Source organism: Montipora foliosa, chromosome 6, assembly GCF_036669935.1.
Source record: "Montipora foliosa isolate CH-2021 chromosome 6, ASM3666993v2, whole genome shotgun sequence".
Taxonomy (NCBI): domain Eukaryota; kingdom Metazoa; phylum Cnidaria; class Anthozoa; order Scleractinia; family Acroporidae; genus Montipora; species Montipora foliosa.
Window position 1 is genome coordinate 43,233,889 of NC_090874.1, and position 22,354 is coordinate 43,256,242.

The 22,354-nt window shown below is 39.4% G+C and overlaps 1 protein-coding gene across 1 annotated transcript in view; it reads left to right on the top strand.

Annotated features, from left to right (window-relative positions):
* LOC138007418 (scavenger receptor cysteine-rich domain superfamily protein-like) overlaps positions 1 to 22,354 on the top strand; it is a 114,375-nt gene that overhangs the window by 56,321 nt on the left and 35,700 nt on the right. Inside the window, exon 6 of the mRNA XM_068854314.1 lies at positions 19,159 to 19,512. Within this exon, the coding sequence (XP_068710415.1) occupies positions 19,159 to 19,512 (354 nt within the window). The remainder of the gene's footprint in view (positions 1 to 19,158; positions 19,513 to 22,354) is intronic.

A 22,354-nucleotide genomic window follows, 5' to 3' on the forward strand; every position in this document is an offset into this window, starting at 1 on the left:
CAAAATTCCTCCCATCATTCTGGAGAGTTTATTTTCGGCAGGGACCTGGAGAGCCCCATAAACTTGACTCTTTCGCGGGTTTCAGAAATTCACTTGAGCGGTATTTGAGACAAAAACAGTATGAGTTCTTGAGGCGACAGTAAGAAGCATTAAAACCAAATGCTCCTAGTGCATGTTCAGTTGAAAACATGGTAAAATTGTTCAACCGTGGCTTTTTCGGAAGCCATACTCTCAGAGTTTTGGCATAATAACACCTTTTACTTCGGCATAAGTTGCCAAGAGCATTATGATAGTGAACTGGGGCGACGTTACTGATAAAACAACGTTCGACAGCAAAGTGTATTTGATAATGGAGGAAAGGCTATCAAAAGATCGAACATTCTCCAGCAACAAACACAACCTTCGGCGCACACGCGACAATCGCCAGTGGACCTTTCACCCAAAACGTTTTAAAGGAAAGAGCAGTCAATCGGTCTACAGCGAGAATCTAAAATAGTTCGTTATATAAGGTCATCGACACTAAAAGAAGCCAGGGGTAGCAGCGCAGGTTTGAATGTGTTTTTCTTTTTTTTCTCTTTTTTTTTGTCTAAAGGAATCACCACACGTTAACTTCAGACATCATGTTTCTCAGGTTTTTTATATTTCAAACTCAGTCCAAATTTTTGCAATTATTTATAATCAAGAAACCTTTCCGAGGAGAGATTTTAAATTTTCTTCACTATTACTTGGTCTTAGAATTTCAAACTCAGTACGAATTTTGCAAGCCTTCAACTAGAATAATTTGATTTTTTGATTTTGATTTTGTACCATGAATTTTAGATTTTAGTTGAAAAACTTTTTTTTTCTTAAATTGTAAGAATATATAATTAACAATTTTCTGGTGTTAAAAACGTTGTCAAGATCGTGGACAACGCTTTGTAATGATGAAGCGTGAAATAATCCACTTGTCACTTGTTTTTCTTGGTATACACACTATGAGAGAAGGTGTTGCATATCAATTGCGTATTAATATACAGTATTCAACAATCATAATTATGTTTATATTCGTCTTGCGATTGCAATTGGTAATATACCCTGATGGAAAGAGGGTAAATAAGAGGATATTAAATGGCCGCACGGAGATACGAAATTTCTCTTCGACACGAGGACGACGTTTTCTTCTCTTTCCTTCTCCCTTAGCTAACGCCAGCTACCTACTTTTGGAGCCTAGAGTCAATCTCTCTTCGAATAAGCTCAAGTTACCTCTGCTAGTGGAGTCACCAGCCAGTTCGCTCTCTCATTTTTAGTTTCCCCTCTTTTGGTATCCTGATAATGAGACACTTCCTTTTAGGTGGGACTTTTTACATCTTCATGTTTTATCTAACAGCTCTTTCACTCTGTCCGTTGTAATTTGGAGCTCGACCTTGAGCACTTCTGGTGTTATTAGGTCTACGGAAGGGGCGCTTCTGCCCTCAAGATTCTTCTTCGTCCTTTTTATTGCAGCTTCCCTGAAATGTACTCAGACCACGTTAGTTTTGTCCTATTCTTCGCTATCCTAGTTCTAACCCAGGTATGCTGGCTCCTCTCATTTTAGATATAAAAAGCGATCGCAAATTGAGGCACTGTCCCATGTCAACAAATGGAGCAATCCTTCTTCTAAATTTATTCAAACGGTTTACATTTTGGTGTATTGGCAGTTTACCTTCTAAATATCATTGTTTTTCCAGTTTGTTCTTTTATTTTCACAACAATGGTTTGCAAAAAATACGTGTTTGGGCGCTTTTCTATTCACGAAATGGTAATTCATTACAAAATGTCAACGTGAGATTTTACTTTGACTTCAGTAGTATAAGAGTTGGCGCTACTAGATCAGTTTGCAAACTGATCTCGTAGCAAAAGCCAACTCTAATACTACTTACCATATCAAATGATTTGATAATTCAATCTTAAGGTCCATTCACGTGGTTTTTCGCATCAAATTTAGCTAGCGGCAGCGCAGACGAATAAACGAAAAATAAAGTAAAAATAAAAAAAAGTACAGTTTTTCGTCGAGCCGGGGAGGCGAGAGGCGCGCAAATTTGGCGAACAACGGCGGGAAGAGCTTTGTGTAGCAAAGCGATGGAGTGAGCCCTTTTAAACGGCGATTGTGATGATTCTATATGGTGATTCAACAAAAATGGTTTTAACGAGTCAAATGTGTTACTACTTGTCATTTGATGATTTAATTTTATGGAAACTACATGTTTACAATTTTTGGAAAACTATATGTTTTATTATTTTTTTTGGAAAACTATATCTATTATTGAAAAAGTAATACAGATTACCACAAATTGATTTAAAATAATTTAACTATATCATTAACATTAATGCGTTACCTAAACGTATTTTGCTTTTCATTCAATTAGCTAAAAAAATCAATTCTTCTGGCTACTCTCAAATTTTCGAAAATAAAAATGCGTTTGAATATTTGCATAATAAATTGAACAGGAAAGAATCACCATAGCATGACATCCTCGAAAATAAAGAATGGGGGGTTTCCCCGTGAAAAGGATGTCATAAATTCATACTAATAGGTTAGTTTTGTGTGTAAAATTTGTACGTAAACTTTGTCATCTAGATTGTTTAGACTTGCACAGTTGTGCAGTGACGTCATAAATCTTGAATATATTGACTGTCTTTTATTTGAATTTAACATAATGATTTCAATATTCTGCATTATAATGAGAGCCACAGCTGTGGCGTTACGTCACATCTTCAGATTTTATAGTGTACATATGTGAAGCTGTTCATACCGTTTTTTATGGATTTACCTTTTATCGTCGAAGCAAAATAACGACACTTTGTCAATTAAGCTCGTAGCTTCCGAATTGATGATTTTGACTTCTGATCGTTTTTTTCATTGTGTCATTGTGTTTTCTTATAGTCGTCATGTTTGATGTTCTTTTTAATAACGTTCTTTTTAATTCTTTTGCAGTCTTTTCTGCCTTTGTCGTTATATTTTATGTAAGATTTTACTTCTCAAGCCGATGAACTCAGTGATAGGAATACCTTCGGCTCCGTCTTTGACTTTACTTTCTTGTTTGTCTTGTCAAAATATGGTGAGTTTTCAGGGTAATCACCGTTGTCAAATTTGTCTTTATCATTCCAAAAGTCTTGGTATACATCTTCAGTCTCAATTTGATAAGTAATTGAGTCTGTGTCTGTGAATAATAAGTTTCTGTAATGTAGTACATACTTTTCTTCGTTGGATAAATTGAGAATCAGTTTATTAACCTGACCGATTGTGATATTGTATTTTCGTTTTATTTTTTCACGATATGATGATAACAATTCTTTCAGCTGCTAATGGATGATCATTAGGAAGATCATGCAGCTTTTAGAGATACTCTAGATCTACTTCTAATATCATTCCTTTTTACTGTCCTCTTTATAGCTGGCTGAGTTGATGTTGTTAATCTGTTTTTCTGTTAACCATTTGAAACCGCCAGTTGGTAAATACTGACTCATAGCCCAACCGTAAAGATTATTAGCGCCTAAATACATAATATACTTCGAAGGCGCCTTCTCGTCGTAATTTTTCATGTATTTATATATTTCCTTTTCCATAGCGATTGGCTATATAGCTTATTCCGCCTCTCATACCCTTTTCAATGAATTGAAACATATCAATGTTTCTCATTAGTTCTAATTTTATATTGGTCATCTGATTCATGGCGTCCCCAGACAGTCCGGGCGACGTAAAACAGTGGCAAGGATCTAATTTGTAATATTGTAAACAAATTTTCTGAATGTCACATGGCATATTTCGAACAAATTGTTCATCATCAGAGAGGTCAACTCTGATATGCCTATCTATAAGAACAGAACAAATACCGGAAAAATCAGATGTCCCGAGCAGGATTCGAACCCACGACACCCCGATCTCATGAAAGGTGTTTAACCACTGAGCTACCGAGGCAACTGCGGTGGAGCGAGTTGAATATTAGCTACAAGAAACATCCATCACCAGACATTTGCTCCCCAGCCCGAGAGGTATGGGAGCAAATGTAACACTTGAAAAAACACCTGATAGGTAGAAAGTCTAGAGCATATGGAACACTGTCTTATATAGTTTATGGAAAAATCACTCAACTTAAAACGACGTCGACTCAAAACGTTTCTCGAGTCGTTGTTTTCAAGATCAAAATTTACATCCCTGGGTAAGGGGATTTGTGTACGTTTTTAGCTGTATCTTTTTTCCCTGCGATTTTTTGTTTTTGTTTTTGTTTTAAAGGAGATAATATGTACACCAAAATTATGGAATAAAAAATATAGGTCACCGTGCTCGTTTAAGAGTAAAACAGCATCGTACCTGTCTATCTCTATTATCGTAGATAGAAACAACAAAATTCGCCATGTTCTCGGAATGCGCACGCTTATTCGCAAAGAATTATGGGTGCACCTTCTCTGTTATTGCTTCGAAATCAGCATAAATAACGAATGGTACAGGTAATTGCTCATTGAATTTCAATAAATAATTATTTTTATCAGACATTAATAGCTTGTTCAGCATTAATAATCATACAATTTTCTTTATGGGTGATTAACACTTTTTCACTACTGAAACATTGAAACAATACATACAGAAATGTTTTCTATGCTGATGCTTGGTTTGATTGTACATAAATTTATTGAAGTCTTTTATGAGAACGTATATGTTTGTTTTTACCTTCTGGTATTAACAACAGGCTCATATGATGTTTCCACTTTTCTTTCTGAGATGTACAAAGGAAATTATTTTTTGTCTTCATAACCGAAAGCGTTTATTCGGATATTGTTCTGATTTTTAGTTGTGTTTATATAATGGTTATCAACTGATTCGATAGTCCAACCAGATCCTTCTGAGATCCATTGAGCTATTGTGTTTGTTATATGCTGTTGTGATAATTGTAACCCTTCACTAGTGTCGTCGTAATTTACAATTGTGAAGGTTTTGCTGTTCAAATAAGCTGATTTGATTGTTATTGCTTTTCCTCTGATTGTTTTTTTTTTTTTTTAATGTTATCTTTAAGACTTCAACACATTTAAACCTTTTCATTTCGTCCAATTGTTTCCTATAATAAAATTGAATGGCTTTTCTAGTGTTTGTAAGTTGTTCGAATGGATTTATGTCAGATTTTAGTTCAACCTCGAATGATTTGATACATTTTTTAGGGCATCATTTAATTGAGTTATTTTTGTCCCTGGCTTTGGAATTAGTTTATCCAGTGCTATTTTTTTGTCCTTGGCTTTGGAATTGGTTTATCCAATACTAGTTTTTTTTTTGTCCTTGGCTTTGGAATATGCTTATATCCATCTCCAAACTGACGAGGAGGCAATATAATGTTGTCTTCATACTCCTGCACCATTTGCTTAACACTCTTAAGTGGAGCAGGAACAGGTTTGTAATCATTTCTGAATTGAGGAGGAGGTAATACTATGTTTCCATACTTTTTTACGTCGAGTAGGAATGGGTTTATCATCTACGATTACGATTTTAGGGACTGGTTTGGTATGCTGTTTTAAAAACCGTTTGATAAGTTGAGATTTGGTTAATTTCTTGAGATCTTATTTGTTAATATATCGCCTTCAAGACGCTATAGTTTTTCCCGTTCATCCCCCTAATTGTTGTTGTTAAGCATTCTTTCAAAGCGACAATAACTGTTTTATGAAGAATTCAAGCTCCTCCAGGTCGTTCTGTCCTTTGCTCGCTGCCTCCAAGTATCTTCTGAAAAGTTCTTCCACTTCTGGTTTCTCTTTACAATGTCCTTAAATCTTAGCCTAGGCCGCCTTCGTTTCCTCTTTCCATCGCGTAACTAGGAATACAACAATTGCCTGGGAAGCCTGGCAAAGTCCATCTTCTCTACATGAAAAGCCGTCAGGTTCTTCTGAATGATGGCGCAGTGATGAGAGCACTCAATTTGATTTGCGTTAATTGTTAATTTCAGTTAACGACAATTCCATTTGGGAGATATTCGACTTATTATCTTCTGGGTTCCACGGCTCATCAGTGAAATTCAGTGCTAGAGAACGAGTAAAGTATATCTTTGAGTGGCTCGGCGGCTCATCTATGAAACTGAGGGTTAAACGAACAACAAGTAATCGTAAGGTATATCTTTCAGTGCCTCGGTAGCTCGTCGGTGAAATTCAGTGTTAAAGAACGAGTGGCTATATCTCTGAGTGGCTCCACGCCTCGTCGGTGACCGCTCTTGACCAGCGAGGAAAATTCAGTGAAGATGCAATCTTCTCCGTAGAGAGGAGTTTCTGTATGGATGACCTACTGGCATCGAAGACGAACTCAGATGAAGCCATAGTTCTAGCCAAACAGCTGATAGAAATCCAAGCAACCGGAGTATTTCCACTCACGAAGTGGATGTCGAACAGTAGAGAAGTTCTAGCAGCAATCCCTATTTGCGAAGTAGCTTATGACACTGTTAATCTTGATCGCCATGAATTACCCCAGAAAAGAGCCCTTGGCGTCAAATAGAATGCAGAACAAGACCAATTGATTTTGAAGCCAGTGGAGAGTGAATTTCCCAAAACTAAGCGAGGTATTAAGTGCTACAAAACTGTGTTCTATCCTCTTTGCCTCGCCGCCCCGTGTGTAATAAAGGCGTAATTGATCATCCGTCAACTTTTGAGGCGGCAGGTCGAGTGGGATGAAGTGCTTCCTGGTCAACGGCATTCTCCAACAGTGGCAGGTTTGCAGGGCGGTTTGAAGACTTTGCAGCCAATCGCAGTCCCTCGATGGAACGGCTTTCATCATTACGAGTGCCAAAGAGTTCAGTTACATGTGTTTTGTGATGCCTCTCAAATCACTTATGGAGCGGTTGCCTACCTAGAGCCCCTTACGGTCACTCGTGGGGCAAGCGAATGCGAGCTTTGTTATAAGCAAGAGAAGACTACAGCACCGATCAAGACATTGACCATACCACGTTTGGAGGTGCAGGCTGCGGTTGTGGCCACCGGACTTGAGACCAAGATACTTGAAGAAATCGACTTTGCGTTTACCAAACTCATTCTTGGAGTGATTCCAAGATCGTATTGTACTACCTTAGCAACCCCCAGAGAAGATTCAGAGTCACACAGAATTGCCGTACCCTTCCACTTTTCCCCCAAAAAAGTAAAAACACAACTATAAAATGTTGTAATAGAATTTTTTCTTCAAGAAGTCTGAAAAAGCAAGATTTCAATAATTCTGGATAGAATGATTCGTGATAAACTTTAAATACATTTCCACAGCTCATACTTTTACTTCTTTTATTCGGTGATACAAAACTACAGGAAAAACAGCCAAAAATTACAGCAAATGGGAAATGTGAGACAAAAATATAAATGTGTCAAATCGTCTTGACATCCAGCCGACTCAATTTCTTCATTACTGGATCCGTCTTTGGAACATGATCTAAACCCAGCAATGTGCTCTAAAAAAAGCAGAAGTCGCCGACTTATCTTGGGTAAGGCCCCAGGATAATAAGGCGAACATTACAAAAGTCTTGTGCTGCAGAGATGACAAAGAGGAGTTCTGAGAGTGGCCAGAATTATGCTGCTGTTGAGTCAATTGAAGCAGTTGGTTGCCAGTTACATCTACTTGGATATAGACGAAATCAGCCAAGAAATCGTTTCCCTTTAAGTCCTACGGCAACAGGAATTGTTCCTTCCAGTCGCAGTGGTTTGATCGCCACCTGTGGCTGCACTACAGTGAAAGTATGGATGCTGTGCTTTGCCGATTAAGTCTATGCATGCCTCGAAGGCAACTCAAGCAATAAGGAATCCATGGAAATAAATATTCGTGTTCTGTGATCACGCACCCCCCCCCCCAACCGTGAGTCAGTAGTACGTCAATAACTTGAAATTTAAAGGCCCAAAATGCTGGGAAACGCACTTTCTAGAGTTTCGTTTTTCATTGAGAGACGGAGGGGTGTCACATACGTTGTCCCCTTGAGAAAGGTGCCACGATCTTCCCTCGAGATGGTGGTAGAGTGCGCACTGCAGACGTCAAGACCCCCAACGGAACCTTGATGTAGCCTGCCTGGAATGTGTGCCTGTTAGAAGAATGTGCATGATATATTGAACATTGAAAAACAGAGCCTTACTGAAAACATTGGTAATGTAGGAACAATTTTCTTGTTACTTGTGAATTAGGTTATTGTTCGTTCTAGTGACTCACGGTTGGGGGGGAGGGTGGGGGGATGAAACGCCGCTGTCCATTGTACTCGCAAAGACATGTAAAACTCTCATGATCGCGTGCGAGCGATGCGGGCTGTGTGGTGTTGGAGGAAAATAAATGTTGTTGTTGTGTCACCAGTTATTGGACTCACCAGCAATGCAATGCCCTTTTCAAGAACGTATCAATGCTCACAAGTATAAGACTTCTCCTTTAAATCAAAGCATTGAGGGCTGGTGGACGTTTTACAGAATAAAACAGATTGTCTTGGTGGATTTACCTTTTTAGAGATCCCTTGGATCAAAAGAATTTTAACCCAGGCATTAATTTCGTGAGGGAGTGCCTCTGGTTCTGTTTTGCTTCACTAATTTGAGATGATTTGGAACAAAGTGACAGAGCATTCGAATACCCTTTCAATTAGGAACGACATTGTCTGTAAAAAAAACCTAACAAACGTTTCTTTTTCCAGAATATCGTGGTGGGCAGAGTGGATTAGTTGAAAATGTATCCCATGAACATGTTGAATCATTAGGAAAAACCTGAACCGTTTCTCTTATGTATGATATAGACTATCAATATAGACTCTTATTGACGTCTTATTGGTTCCTTCACGGGAACATGGCAACCGTGAGCCCAAAAAATTGAGTTGCTCCCAACTGATCGGCATCATATAGCTCCGGTTGTAAAGTATTGCACCGGTGTGGTGTCTTAAAGAGATAATTGCTGAAATTGTTTGGATAACTGCAAGGATCATTTCTATCTTTCTTTCGTCTATAACGCGCACTTCAAATGTGCATTCATCTCATTCATTAAAACCTTTACGGGAATAGCATTGGTAGAGCATTGCACCGACATCGCCGAAGTGGATTGTTTTTCAGGTATTTATTAGCGACAATTGCTTAAATTGTCCGGATAAGTGCAAGGATCACTTCACGTTTTTGAACTGGATTTCTTCTTTCGTTTAGATCTGGGACATGCATTAATTGCATCACACCCACAAATGACAAATTGACACATGTGGTATTTTGGTTGGTTATGGTCACGTGATGTAAGATGATGTAAGAGGATGAAATAAACAGTTGCGAGAGATAACATGTGTGTCTTTCATTTTTTCTCATTGTTCGCTTCTAAAACTATTTGGAATACAAAATTGGCAACGAGGATAGGATCAGAAAGGTGAACAGGGTGTACATATGGCTGCAGTCATTGGTAATTTAGGTCCGTTTGACGAGAAGTGTGAGAAGTTTAGCGATTACGCCGGTCGATTTCAAGCATATGTCGTGGCGAATGGCATCGAAGATGAAAAGAAAGTACATGTTTTTCTGGCTGTTATTGGTCCAGACGCTTATAAGTTGCTGAAGAACTTGTGTCATCCTGACAATCCGAATACAAAGACCTTTACGGCGTTGTCGCAACTTTTGCAGGGCCACTACCAACCTGCTCCTATTGTGGTTGCTGAAAGACACAAGTTCTGGACTGCGTCACAAGGAGAGAGCGAGAGTGTGTCAGAATTTGTCGCTAGATTTAAAAAATTGGCTTCGACATGCAGCTTCGGTGAATTTCTACTTCAGGCCCTAAGAGATAGGCTAGTCTCTGGATTTCATCCAAAAATGTCCAGAACTCAACGTCATCTCTTGTCGATAAGAGATCTGACTTACGCTGTTGCCCATGACAAGTGCATTGCAGATGAAATGGCGGGCAAGGCGAACAAAGAGCTTAAGGGAGAGTCGGCTAGAGGCGAAGTCAGTAAGATTCAGGATGTTTCTTTCTTGAACACAAAAAACATCACTACTGGACATATTCAAGTGCAGAGTAATGGAAACACCGACAAGTGCATAGATCGGAATTATGCAAATACTCGTAGAAAGAGTTGAAAACGAGTATGATCGACTAGTGCAGTCAAATATTTAGTATCCGGTATCCTATAGTAATTGGGCAAGCCCTGTGGTGCATGTTCCTAAATCTGACGGTTCCATAAGGGTGTGTGGCGATTATAAGGGAGTTAATGAGCGCATTGAAGATGATGTTTACAAACTACCTGATGTGCAAGACATGTTTGCTATGCTATCTCAAGATGGGGCTAGCCCTGATACATTTTCAGTAATTGATTTGGCCAGTGCTTTCAATCAATTGTTTTTGATGCAGAGTCGTCTACATTGCTTACTATCAACACTCGAAAAGGTTTATTTAAACCCAAGCGATTGTGTTTTGGTATGAAAACTTCCACTTCCCAGTTTGAGAGGGTCATTAATTCGATCTTGTCAGGTATTAAAGGTGTGTTGGTCAGAGTAGATGACATTCTGGTGGCAACATCAGGTGGAGTTACTGCTCACATGGAAGCTATCAAACAGGTCTTGGGTAGATTGGCAAAACACATTGTTAGATTAAATGGCCAAAAGTGTCAGTCCTTCCAAACTCAAGTGAAGTACATGGGACACATTTTGAGTAAACATGGAATCAGTCCAGTTAAGAGCAAGCTGGACGCAATTCGATTAGCACATAGACCTAAAGATGTATCCCAGCTGAGGTCATTTTTGGGACTGTTGAATTACTACTCAAAGTTCATCAAAGATTTTTCATCTAAATTGCACCCACTTTATGAGCTTCTCAGTAACAAGACTGAGTGGTTTTGGACCAAGGAATGTGAAGCGGCTTTTATATGGGCTGAAGAAATTTTTTCAAGTGAACAAGTTTTGGTCCATTATGACCCCAAAAAACCTCTCATACTGAGTGTAGATGTCAGTCTGTGTTGAGTCATCGCATGGAAGATGGCACTGAGCGGCCTGTGGAGTTCGCTTCTCGCACACTCAACAGTGCAGAAAAGAATTATACCCAAATAGAAAAAGAGGGGTTGGCAATAGTTTTTGGTGTTAAAAGATTTCATCTTTACCTCTATGGCTGACCATCAACCCCTAACTAGGATCTTTGGTCCTAAATCTAGTATTCCCTCCTTGGCTGCAGCTCGGTTGCAGCGTTGGGCGGTTCTTTTGTCTGGGTATGATTTTGACATTGTATTCAGATATTCTGCTGGCAATGCTAATGCAGACTTCGTCAGTCGATATCCAGTGCAATCTCATGATGAGGAGGACTTGAATCCCGATGAACACTATTTGTGTGCATCTATAACGGATGAATTGCCCATACTGCAGCGGAGATAGGTGAAGATACAAAGAAGGATAGCCTACTTATGTATGAATATACATCCTCCGGTTTGCCAGGTAGTTGCCCTAGTCCAGAGCTTAAACCGTTTTGGGTTCACAGAGATGAATTGGCTTTGGAAAATGGATGTCTTTTATGGGGCAGACGGGTCATCATACCATTCAAATTCCAAAGAAGCTTGTTGGAAGAGTTACATGAGTGCCATCCAGGGATGTGCCGTATGAAGGCACTTGCCAGGTCTTTTGTGTGGTAGCCTGGAATTGACCTTGATATAGAGGACAAAGTTAAGTAAGGCTTTGTAATGTTTGTACCAAGGCACATCAACCCTCTAAGGCAATTCCCTTATTACTGTGCTCTTGGTCGACTGAACCTTGGCAAAAAGTTCACATTGATTATGCTGAGGTCAAGGGTCAACAATTTCTTCTTGTGGTTGACAGCCATTCTAAATGGATGGAAGTCTTTGCTATGAACAGCACTACTGCAAATGCTACCATAGAGACCTTAAGATCTTTGTTTGCTAGATATGGGTTGCCTCATGAATTAGTCAGTGATAATGGCCCACAATTTGTTGCTGGATAATTCAAGACATTTTTAGAGCTGAATTGCATCAAGCACACATTATGCGCTCCCTATCATTCCTCCACTAATGGTTTGGCTGAGAGACATGTTCAGAACTTTAACACATGTATCAGTCTTGTCCTAATAAGGGAAAAGTTTAGCACAAGGTGGCTGATGTCCTGTTCCGCCACCGAAACACCCCCCACACCACAACGGATAAGACTCCTGCACAACTGTTTTTGAAGAACACACCTTTCCTTGGTAAAGCCCAGTTTACAAAGGCATGTAGAAAAGAAACAACTTGCAGCATAATTGTACAATGATGGGTTTAACCCAAAGGGGCGAATTTTTGATCTGTACCAGCCAGTCAGGGTTAAAAACACCAGGGTGGGTGGGGAAGGGAGAGATGGATACCAGGTACAAGTGTGGCTGTGAAAGGACCAGAAACTTATCTAGTTCGAGTTCCAGGTAATGATCGTCGTTTTGTGCATGCTAATCACTTGATACCCGATGATGCCGAGGAATGAGTGCCCACTATAAGGAAGTGATGTCGCCAGAATTGGTAGAGTATAATCCACCATTAGATTTTCAGAGGAAACCTGTCATTCCCATAACTAGGTCGCAAGTTCAGTCTAAAGTAGACTATGAGGTTTCTCGCAAGTCTAATGTTATCTCCTCACCTGTTGTTAATAATGATAGTGATTTATAAGGTGACAACTGTGTTCACAGTCCTGACCAAGTGATTACCAAAACTGTCATGCCCGGCCATTTTGAGTCTAGACCAGACCAAGTGGTTACTCGATCAGGACGTGTGGTCAAGCCTTTGTAGTTGTTGTTTTGTTTTGTACGTTGCGTTTAATGTTTAGGAAACTGTATAGGAAGGAGGAAATGTGGTATTTTGGTTGGTTATGGTCACGTGATGTAAGATGATGTATGAATATGAAAATACACAGTTGCGAGAGATAACGTGTGTGTGTTTCATTTTTGCTCATTGTTCGCTTCCAAAACTAATTGGAATACAAAAATACTCCTTTAAATTCAAAAAAGAATTATAAAACTTGTTGTCACTGACTAAAAAACATATGTAAAAAGGACGTTTCGGTCAAAATACTACGACCTTCTTCAGCATAAAATGGCTTACGAATACAAAATGAGTGTTTTAAAAGCCGTAGAAACGTCACTTGGGATTGCCAAGGGTCTTGTAAATGTTTAGCTCTTTACTAAATTTGAGCTATCAACAGGAGTCATCTATAAAATTAATTGTAAAAACTGTGACAAAGTTTATACCGGTCAAACGTCAAGGGCCTTAAGATCTAGAACAAGAGAACATAAAAGAGCGATTTTTACAGGAGATAAGAATTCTTTATTAACCCAACATTGCGTAGAGAATAATCACGATTTTGACCTTTACGACGTCAAGGTCATTGACCGTTGTTCCCAATGGGGAAAAAGATTATTTTTAGAAGCGTGTCATTCAATTCGCGAACCTAATTCCATTAATGAACACGTTTACATTCCGGACATTTACAAGGCCCTTGGCAATCCCAAGTGACGTTTCTACGGCTTTTTAAGCACTCATTTTGTATTCGTAAGCCATTTTATGCTGAAAAAGGTCATAGTATTTTGACCAAAACGTCCTTTATACATTTTAGACAGTGACAACAAGTTTTTTAATTCTTTTTATCATGCCTGACTACAACTACGGTATTTTTAAACTCATCCTTTAAATTCTGCTGTTGACGTTGCACTTTGAAAATAATTGCTGATTGAAAATAGGTTTTATAAACAAAAGTTACTGATATTTTTAACTCCCATCGTTTACAGCTTTAATCTTCAAGGAAATATCAAAAACGTACAGACTTGATCTAATGTATTGCTGAGCCTCCTGCTAGAGGATGTTTATAAGGTAATGGAATTTCCTACAGTAAAAAAAAACAAGCTGTGTTCCGACAACAACCCTTCCTTGGTCACTCTGCCGGTTGCTTCTCAACTTATGAACATTTAGATTTTCTTTTTTCACTTTGGATAGTAAAAGAATGATTACTGCTTGTCTTCCTAAACAAGAACCGAAACTTATGAACACATTTTTATATTTAAACTGAAGGCAACTGTTGAACAACGGTATCATGTCTCCGTGAGCCAAAGTTTGAAATTAAAATGTTAAACTACGGTAAAGGACCGTGCTTCCCTATTTTCAATAACATGTGCAAACTCTTCGGCAAGCTCATCATAGCCATGACATGGTGTAGGTAGCTCTAACATAGGCCCACAGGTACGTGCTACTGGCCTGCCCATTTCTCCATCATCTCCTGGAGTTAAAAGAAACAGATATTGAAGGGACACTTAACAATTCACTTTCTGTGGTAAACCTCAAAAAGTTCCTTAACCCAGTGTGATTCAGTGACTTGCTCAATGCTATTACGTTTTTGGTCAGTTAATGGAGGGATATCAAACAATTTTAATACTTTTTCATGTTTGCTCTCTACCGTCAATAATCAACTTTGTGGCTTCTGGCGACTTCAATTGTTGATATCTTGTAAGCAAACTTCAAGACATAATGGACTTCAAACGGTTCAAACAGAGATGAACTTGGGATTTTGAATGAGCTCTTGGTGTGCTAGTGACTAATGATAGCTAATGATGAGTAGTCCTTTGGTTGGAGTCTTGGAACATTTGTAGGTCCTTCAGAAGTTAGAAGGTCAACATCAATTGGGGTCAAACTCACCATGTTTACACTGACTTTCTACCTCATCTTAGGCCACATCATGATAAGGCAAGCGCTTCAGGAAGAGAATCTTCAGTTTCCTCACTTTCAACAAATAAACAAAAAACAGATGAAAACACTTGAGAACATAACTGGGACATGCTAAAATGTAGGATACCCATGAACTAGGATCCTTCCAATGGCCTCACATTTTTCCAGCTGATATTCCTCCCGGACTGATGGCACTTTCTCTGCAGTTGCACCTGTTGCTAATGCGTTGACAAACCGATTCCGAAAAAGAGTCACAGCCTCTCTTGTCAACCCTGACCCTTGCCCATCCTCTACCTGCCCCCGTCCTACATTTAAACTACATTTAAAAGGTAGTTAGAAATATCAGAAGATTTGAACTCTTCTTTTGTCTTAAATTACAATCCAACTGTGGACAACAACATCCTTGACTGCCTGTATACCAGGAAGTGTTGCTCTTGTACACAAGAGATATGATGATCCATGAATGAACGTTAATATACCAAGCAACCGACATCACATTCATTATATCAGCTTGCTTATCTGTCAGTGCCATATTTGTTATTGTTACCAGGCAAGCTATGATCAGTTAATTCTATAAAAATAACAAGCATGTCATCACAGTGAGCAATATCATGAACAACTGAGACCGTTGATAATGATTGTTAGTGGACTTTCTTGCATTGTCAGACTGAAAGTTTTGGTAACCTCGAAAACTGTTCTCCATAGGGATGTTAAAAACTAAATTAATGTGAAATGTTACGTCTTAGTTGTTTAAGTAAATGCTAAAATTGAGACAAGTTCAACAGCCGAGTAGGTGACGTAAATGAACTTTCAGATGCCAAAAAGTTAGACATTCCAAAGGAAAGAATTTTAAAAAGTCAAGAATTGGGATTGATGGGCCAAGGTCGAAAATCTCATTGAATTATCGTCTTTAAGTTGAACTACCTCCAGCGCAAATCTAGCGGGGAAGAGTCGATTGTGATCTCTTTGCCCTTATCTTCGCTCGCTTGTGACCTTGCCCAGTCGAAAAATGCCCATTGCCAGAGCGGAATGCGCCAGCATTTGATTTTTTGTTTAGAAAACAAATGTTTTAACCTTTCCCCGCCGACCAGGACAGTCTGCAAAAAAACTCCACGTCGAAGCCAAAGAGTTAACTGTAACATTGACTTGTTATGTTCATATGCCATTATTTCTATAAATGCAACTCTAAAATTCGTTGTCGTTAACGTATTTATCATAACATTAAAGGAAATTACCAATTTCTCATTGGGTTATTTAAATATAGCTTGTTAATAATTTGCTGTAAAGTAGTAATAGTAAAAAGTATTGTGACTTATTGTTGAGAAAGTTTGGTTTTCAAAATGTGTTGTAGGTTTTTACACTAATTAATTAAAATCATTTGAAAAGAAAGAACTACCTCAATATTTCCAGTTTGTCTTTTTACAACTCGCAAAGGAATTTTATTACCTTACCAAAAGAACGCTTGTTTTCAGGGGGGTCCAAATCCGCGAAAGGGGGTCCATATCCTCCCTAGCGGATCTGGACCGGGGGTCCAAATCCGCGGTGGAGTCCAAATTTGCTATGACACCGGGCCAAAGTCAAAAACGTGTTGACTTAATTAAAATGGCAATTTGAACGAGAAAACATCCTGTATTGCCAGCATTCTTCATAGAGTCTCAGACTAGAGAGAGTAATCGATAGTTATCATACATGAACGACTTTTTGATAATCACCAACTTGTGTTGCTTTATTCACTATGATTTAGCAGCAACCTGGATGATTTAATTACTGGCAGAGGTCCGCAAATTCGCGCAAATATTAGAACTCACCAACATCATTGTCTGCAAGCATTGTAACAACCTTGAAATTGAAACTCGCTTGATTAGAACCACCAGACCGCTTGGCTTGACTGGTATTTCATAGGACATCATTGTCGTTGCCACTGGTAAGAAACTTGGCTGTCGTTTCAAGGATTTCCTGGACCTAACTCAGTGACTACACGTAGAAATGTAGAAATTAAGAGAATTGGTCTCCAATTTATTGTTGTGTTTTAACACTGAAATTGTGTTGTGTTTTGCCTCTGTGGGCCACCGCATGAATCAGTGCTCATTTGAAGAACCTGCAATAAGATCTTTATTATTTGCTCATTCTCGGGCATTCACTTGATCATCCCTTTTCTTCGATGTTATTTACCCTGATTGTCAATTCGTGTTGATACTATGATAATAACTCCTCAGTTGGAAGACAATACTGGCCCTTCTAATAAGCACATGTTTTCCCGTTTCACACTATCTGATTCCTCTAATACCGATTGTATCTCTCGCTGCCTTAACTGCTAGGGCTCCTTTCGCTGGGCCCTATAGGCTGAAGTTCTTAAAGTCTAATTCCCTACCCTAAATTTTCTTTTCGGCTGCACTATTGGTGTCCTCGGTTCCAGAGTTTCCTCACCGTTTTCTTGATGCAACAGATCATGCTATATGCCTCATGTCGCCCAGGTTCGCTGAATTGTCGTGAATGCATTCAACTTCTGTAATTTTATGTTTTTAACAAAAGTGATGATTACTCTGATGTCCATCCCCCAACCTTAAGGTAAGGAAGCTGCCTTCACCTGGCTCCCTTTGCCTCGACCGATCCAGCACTATTAAATCATGAGGTTAATTCCAGAACCGAAAACCAGGCCTTGTAATGGCAATCTATTCACCCCACCAGAACCTGAGTCATCGCTGTAACCGAAGTCACGCATATTAGTCATCATATCATATCATTTACCCTCCCAACTATGATACACCACAGAAGACAGACCACAACACCGGGAACTATATGCCCTACTCTTTGCGACAAGTGTGCGGGTTCTTTTACGTCCCACAGAATTATGAACATTGAAGGGTTGTGAGACGGGACCTCCGGCTTATCGTCCTTATCCGAGAAGACTAGAGAGTCTAACCATTTCCAGATGTAATTACAAAGGCAGCACTTACTCCTCAGTTATTTAAAGACCCTGAGTGTTGGTCTTGCCGGAGTTGAACTCGCGACCTCCCGCGTGACAGCCCGGTGCTCAACCAACTGAGCCACCGGTGCGTGGTAGTGCTCGTTGAAGTTTATTAAAAACCACACTCTTACCGCGCATGACTTCGGTTACACTGTACTTCACGGTGTCCTGACTTCACGATTTAAAAAACCGGCTTCTAATCGAAAACGTCCCAATAACATTGTGATCCAAACCAAAAATTGTAGTCCGGACTAAATTTATACAAGAAACTTGACAAATTGTGTGACATTAATCAGAGACAATCAGACGAAAAACAAAGTTAACAATAGAACGAACGAAAGTTACAAGCAATGAAAACTAGTCAACAGTTGGACGCGACATACAAGAATTATAGCGAAAAAGAAAAGCGACCCAGAAGTTTCTCGGAAACACTCCGGCCTCGAAAGGCACCCAGGCTAATAAGCGTTGCATTTCTTTAGAAAACTTAGCGAAACCTATGAATTAAGCCTTTGGGGAATACCAATAATACGCGATCTATTGTTGACACCTTAGTAAATTTGCAAAGTTTAAGTGTGTTTGCATTAATTGCCTTCTTACATTCTTGAAACTTGCTCATGTTATCTTCCCAGGAACTCAGTTTTATTTTTGATCCTCAAATTCGTAGTGAACTGACCGTGCTAGAATGTTTCACTCTCCTTACAAATCGACAGTCATATTGTTCAAAATCGCCTCATTGCCCTTGGAAAGTTTTAGATCTCCAGGCTTCATTATCAAGACAAGGCCACAAGCCCAGTAAGGAGATGGAAATGAATTACAACTTGCAAAAGTTTGGTCAAGTTCTAACTCTTCATCTCGAAAAAAGGCCAAAATAGCAACGTGAATGATACTCTTCTTGGAAAATTGTAATTGATATCCTACTCGGGAATTTGAAAAAACATTTTTGCACATCTTTTTTTTTTGGCGCATTCTAACTGTCGCGGCGTAGTTCTTTTCACCGGTAAATTCTTTTCCTTACCTCCCCTTCGCCTACGCGCAACTTCTGCTGGTATGAAGCTACCGTATTTTGCTTTCATTCAAGTATCACTACTGCAAGCGCACAAGAAACGGGAAGAAAACGGGGATACAGTCATCTCTCTCTAAGAAAACATTTATCGCTTTCAGTTGGTTTTTTTTCAAGGAGAGGTGCTTACAAAGAGTTTACTTGCAGAACCGAGGGGACTTTGGTCGGATCCAGCCAACATTGTCTGCCTTGCAGAGGTCGCGGCTGTGAACCTTCTATTAAATGTCAACCTTCATCTCACTTTTGCTAAGGGGACAAAATAGAGTAACCATATTTAAAATCATTATTCCCACAATCTGTATGCTTTTCTTTGGATAAGCTAGAATACTACATTTCAACTAATTATTCCATTCTTCTGCACCTGAGTCATTAATGTTATTTGATTGCAGGTTTTTTCCAGGTACCCAGGAGATTTGATGATTTGGGGTCTTATTTGTTCAGTACAGCTTTAATGTCTTTAATACGAACTATGCATTAATTATATTTCAAACTAGGTTATGGATTGAGGTTGCATGGTTCTTCAGTGTCTCACGCTGGCCGAGTGGAGATTCGAATACGAGGGATTTGGGGTTCAATTTACCTGCAAGCATACCGCTTGCGTTTCTTGTCTAAATCACTGTTGGTGATATGTCGGCAGCTTGGCTTTAATGACAGTATTCTTTGGACAGGATGGCCAAGAAGTGGACCTGAAATTAGTCCTCAGTGGTTTTTGTCTCATAACGTACGTTGCTTGGGTAATGAAAGAAATTTAATGGATTGCGTTTCTTCTACACAACCTGGACTTGGCCGTTACGACCGTTATCAAGATCTAGGTGTGGTCTGTAAGCCAAACGTTTCACAAATAAAAGGTGAGTCATAAACTACAAATAACCAAGAGTCATTCAGTTAGTGCAAGCCAAACATTTGAAGTGCAACATTTTTGCGAAGGTCGTTGACAAGAATTTTGTTTTTTATTTATTTCACTCCTTAATAATGACTACTTTCCTTTTTCTAAGCCTTTGAATTATAGACGAAAGCTCTTGTTAATCCAAAAAAAATTTCTGGCCTCCCGTGGGGGTGATATCGCTGAATAATTTAGAAAGGAAAGGTAAGAGAGAAGAGTAACCTGACGTTTCATTGATTTTATGCCATCCTTATCAAATGTTAAGAAATTAACACAAGTGGCAAGGAAATGCCCTTTTTTGAAACGCTTTGTTCCGGAAAAGTCACATTTTAGCAAAGAAAACATGCATTTTACCTTGACTTGCTGAGATTTTGCTTCCAAAAGGACGCATGAGTTGCATTAAGCTGACAAAATTGAGAGTCGTTTGTCGCACAGCCGAGATGGCTGTTTTGCGCTCCAGTCTTAGCAAACTTTCTGAAATGTAAAGCAATTTGTATCTTCATCTCAGGATTGGCCGTTTTTATACTAAAGACGCATATTCCGTCCAGGCGAGTTTTGCGTCATGTTATACGTCTAGTGTAAAGACGGCAAGAACAACTATGCAAGACGCATAATTCGTAAGGGAGAGCTTGGGCAAACCCTTTTTTTTTTTGTTTTACGTCTGTTAAGTTCGTCTACTATAAAGATGGGCGCAAGACGCATAATGCATCTGGACGAACTAGCGGGTTCGTCAAAATACAGCACAACTAGTAAAAATACTGAGCGATACGACACACTAAAACATCTAATAAGATATATTTATTGTGTCGTGTTTACTGAATAAGGCCAAATATTTAAATGTCTTCAAGATATGAACAGAACCGACAAATGACTAGAACTCGCAGGAGTACACATGGGTAACATTGCAGGCGTTAGTGCAATGTTATTTGGATTCAGATTGTGAGTATCGGGTTCTCGCTGATACGACAAGCTCAACTGGGCAAATAATAACAGGTGGTTTTCACGTTACGTCATCGCTGCCATGTTGGTGGACGAAAAAAAAAGATCTCTCATTAGTTTCTTTTGTTTGTCCACCAGCAATTGCACATTGCAGCATTGTTATCTGTGTCTCTAGAGATTGGTTGCAAACCACCTATTGGGAAGTGGGGTATATATGGCCTAGTTGGACTACGCATGCCACAGGAACATTAAAATGTTCCCGCTCTCCGCCAGTTTGAAGTGCCTCCCTTGTCAGGGTTTAAGATGACGAGAGCTTCAAAGAACAGGATACTGAATCGGTCAACACCCGGGTCAACAAGGACCACATATTAGGAGTTGGTACTTCTCCCACTTGTTGAAAAATGAGTTGCAGGATACAGGACCTTCGGCAGGGCTCACAGGGCCCCGGGATAACAGAAGCACCTAAACAAGAACCACAGAGGCAAAATGGTGTGAATACCCTTGAAAAAAAACCCTAACCCCATAGAACTAGTATACCAGAAGAGGGTGTACGATTTATGGCTTAGTAAGTTTCCATATTCCAGACTTACTGAAAGGAGACTGGAAGACCATCTTCCAGTGATTGCAAAAATAGGTAACTGATCATCTGATGATGACTTTTGCTCAGGTTGTCGAAACATCAGTTAGTTTTATTCTACAAAGTCGTTATCAGGATGATACGCACCTGGAAGATGGTACAAACGTTCCAACGTTCAAACCTTTTACGATGTAAGAAATATCTTGCTGACAGCATTAGGACAAGAAGTTCTTGAGGGTGCCACATTGCACTCAGAAAACACTCCACAAGTTGACTCACACGCCAAAATTGGTTTATGTGACGGAAGACCCAGTATCACCTGTCAATCATGACATTCATTTTCCTCAAATAAATTAATTAACCGCCCAACAGCTGTAATTGAAAGGAAAGATATTGCCATACGTACAGGAAGCTGTGCGGTAGGACTGCTAAGCCCCAAAGAGTTGCCAATGAAAGAAGTTGTTCTATTAGTAAAAGAGGTTATAGAGTTGTTGACAATTAACAGCAATTCTAAGGTAAACCAATCAGCTGATGTACGCTGCGGGTGTGTTTGTCACAGAAGAACTCGGCTATCACGTGCGAAAACCAATTAAGAAAAACGAAAAACCCCTAAATGGAAAATCAGACTTGAATCTAAAATCAGATATTGGCGTAGTGACATCAACAACCTAGAGTAACTAAGAAATGAGGAGGAGGAGGAAGGAGGAGGGGGGGGGGGGGGGCGCGTGGTTATAAAATATTCGAACCATAGCAGTAGTATCAGAATAGCTGGTGTGCAACTGCAAAAAAGATTTTTAAAACACTATGAAGTAAGTGATATAGACAGAAACGTCTGTTCACTAATCACCCATGCACCAACATAACAGCTCTGTTGTGCGTCGTCAGGTCCTCACTTCTCGCCAATACTTTACATCCAGTTAGCTTCTGGTCTGCTGTCTCATTTTGCTGTCCATAGCCTCTTCAATTTCCTTTTTTAACAAGTACTCTTGAAACTTTTCACGATCTCTCGACGATCTTCTCCAACAATGTCGTAATTGCAGCCGTCTTTCATGGTGTCAGATTCTCCTCCAGCCAAAATTAGAATCTTGATCTTGTTACGGATATGGCTTTCTCTGCATTCCCCTCTGGTCTTCAAATCCTTTCTTTGCAAATTCATTCGCCTTTTCCTAGTCACTTTCCATTCACCTTCCATCCGTTCGATCTTCATCTACAGCTAGCAAACCAGCTTTAAAAGCTTTCCTTCTCATTTCCTGCATTTTCACACTCACTTCCCTCTCGATGTTCTCTTTTC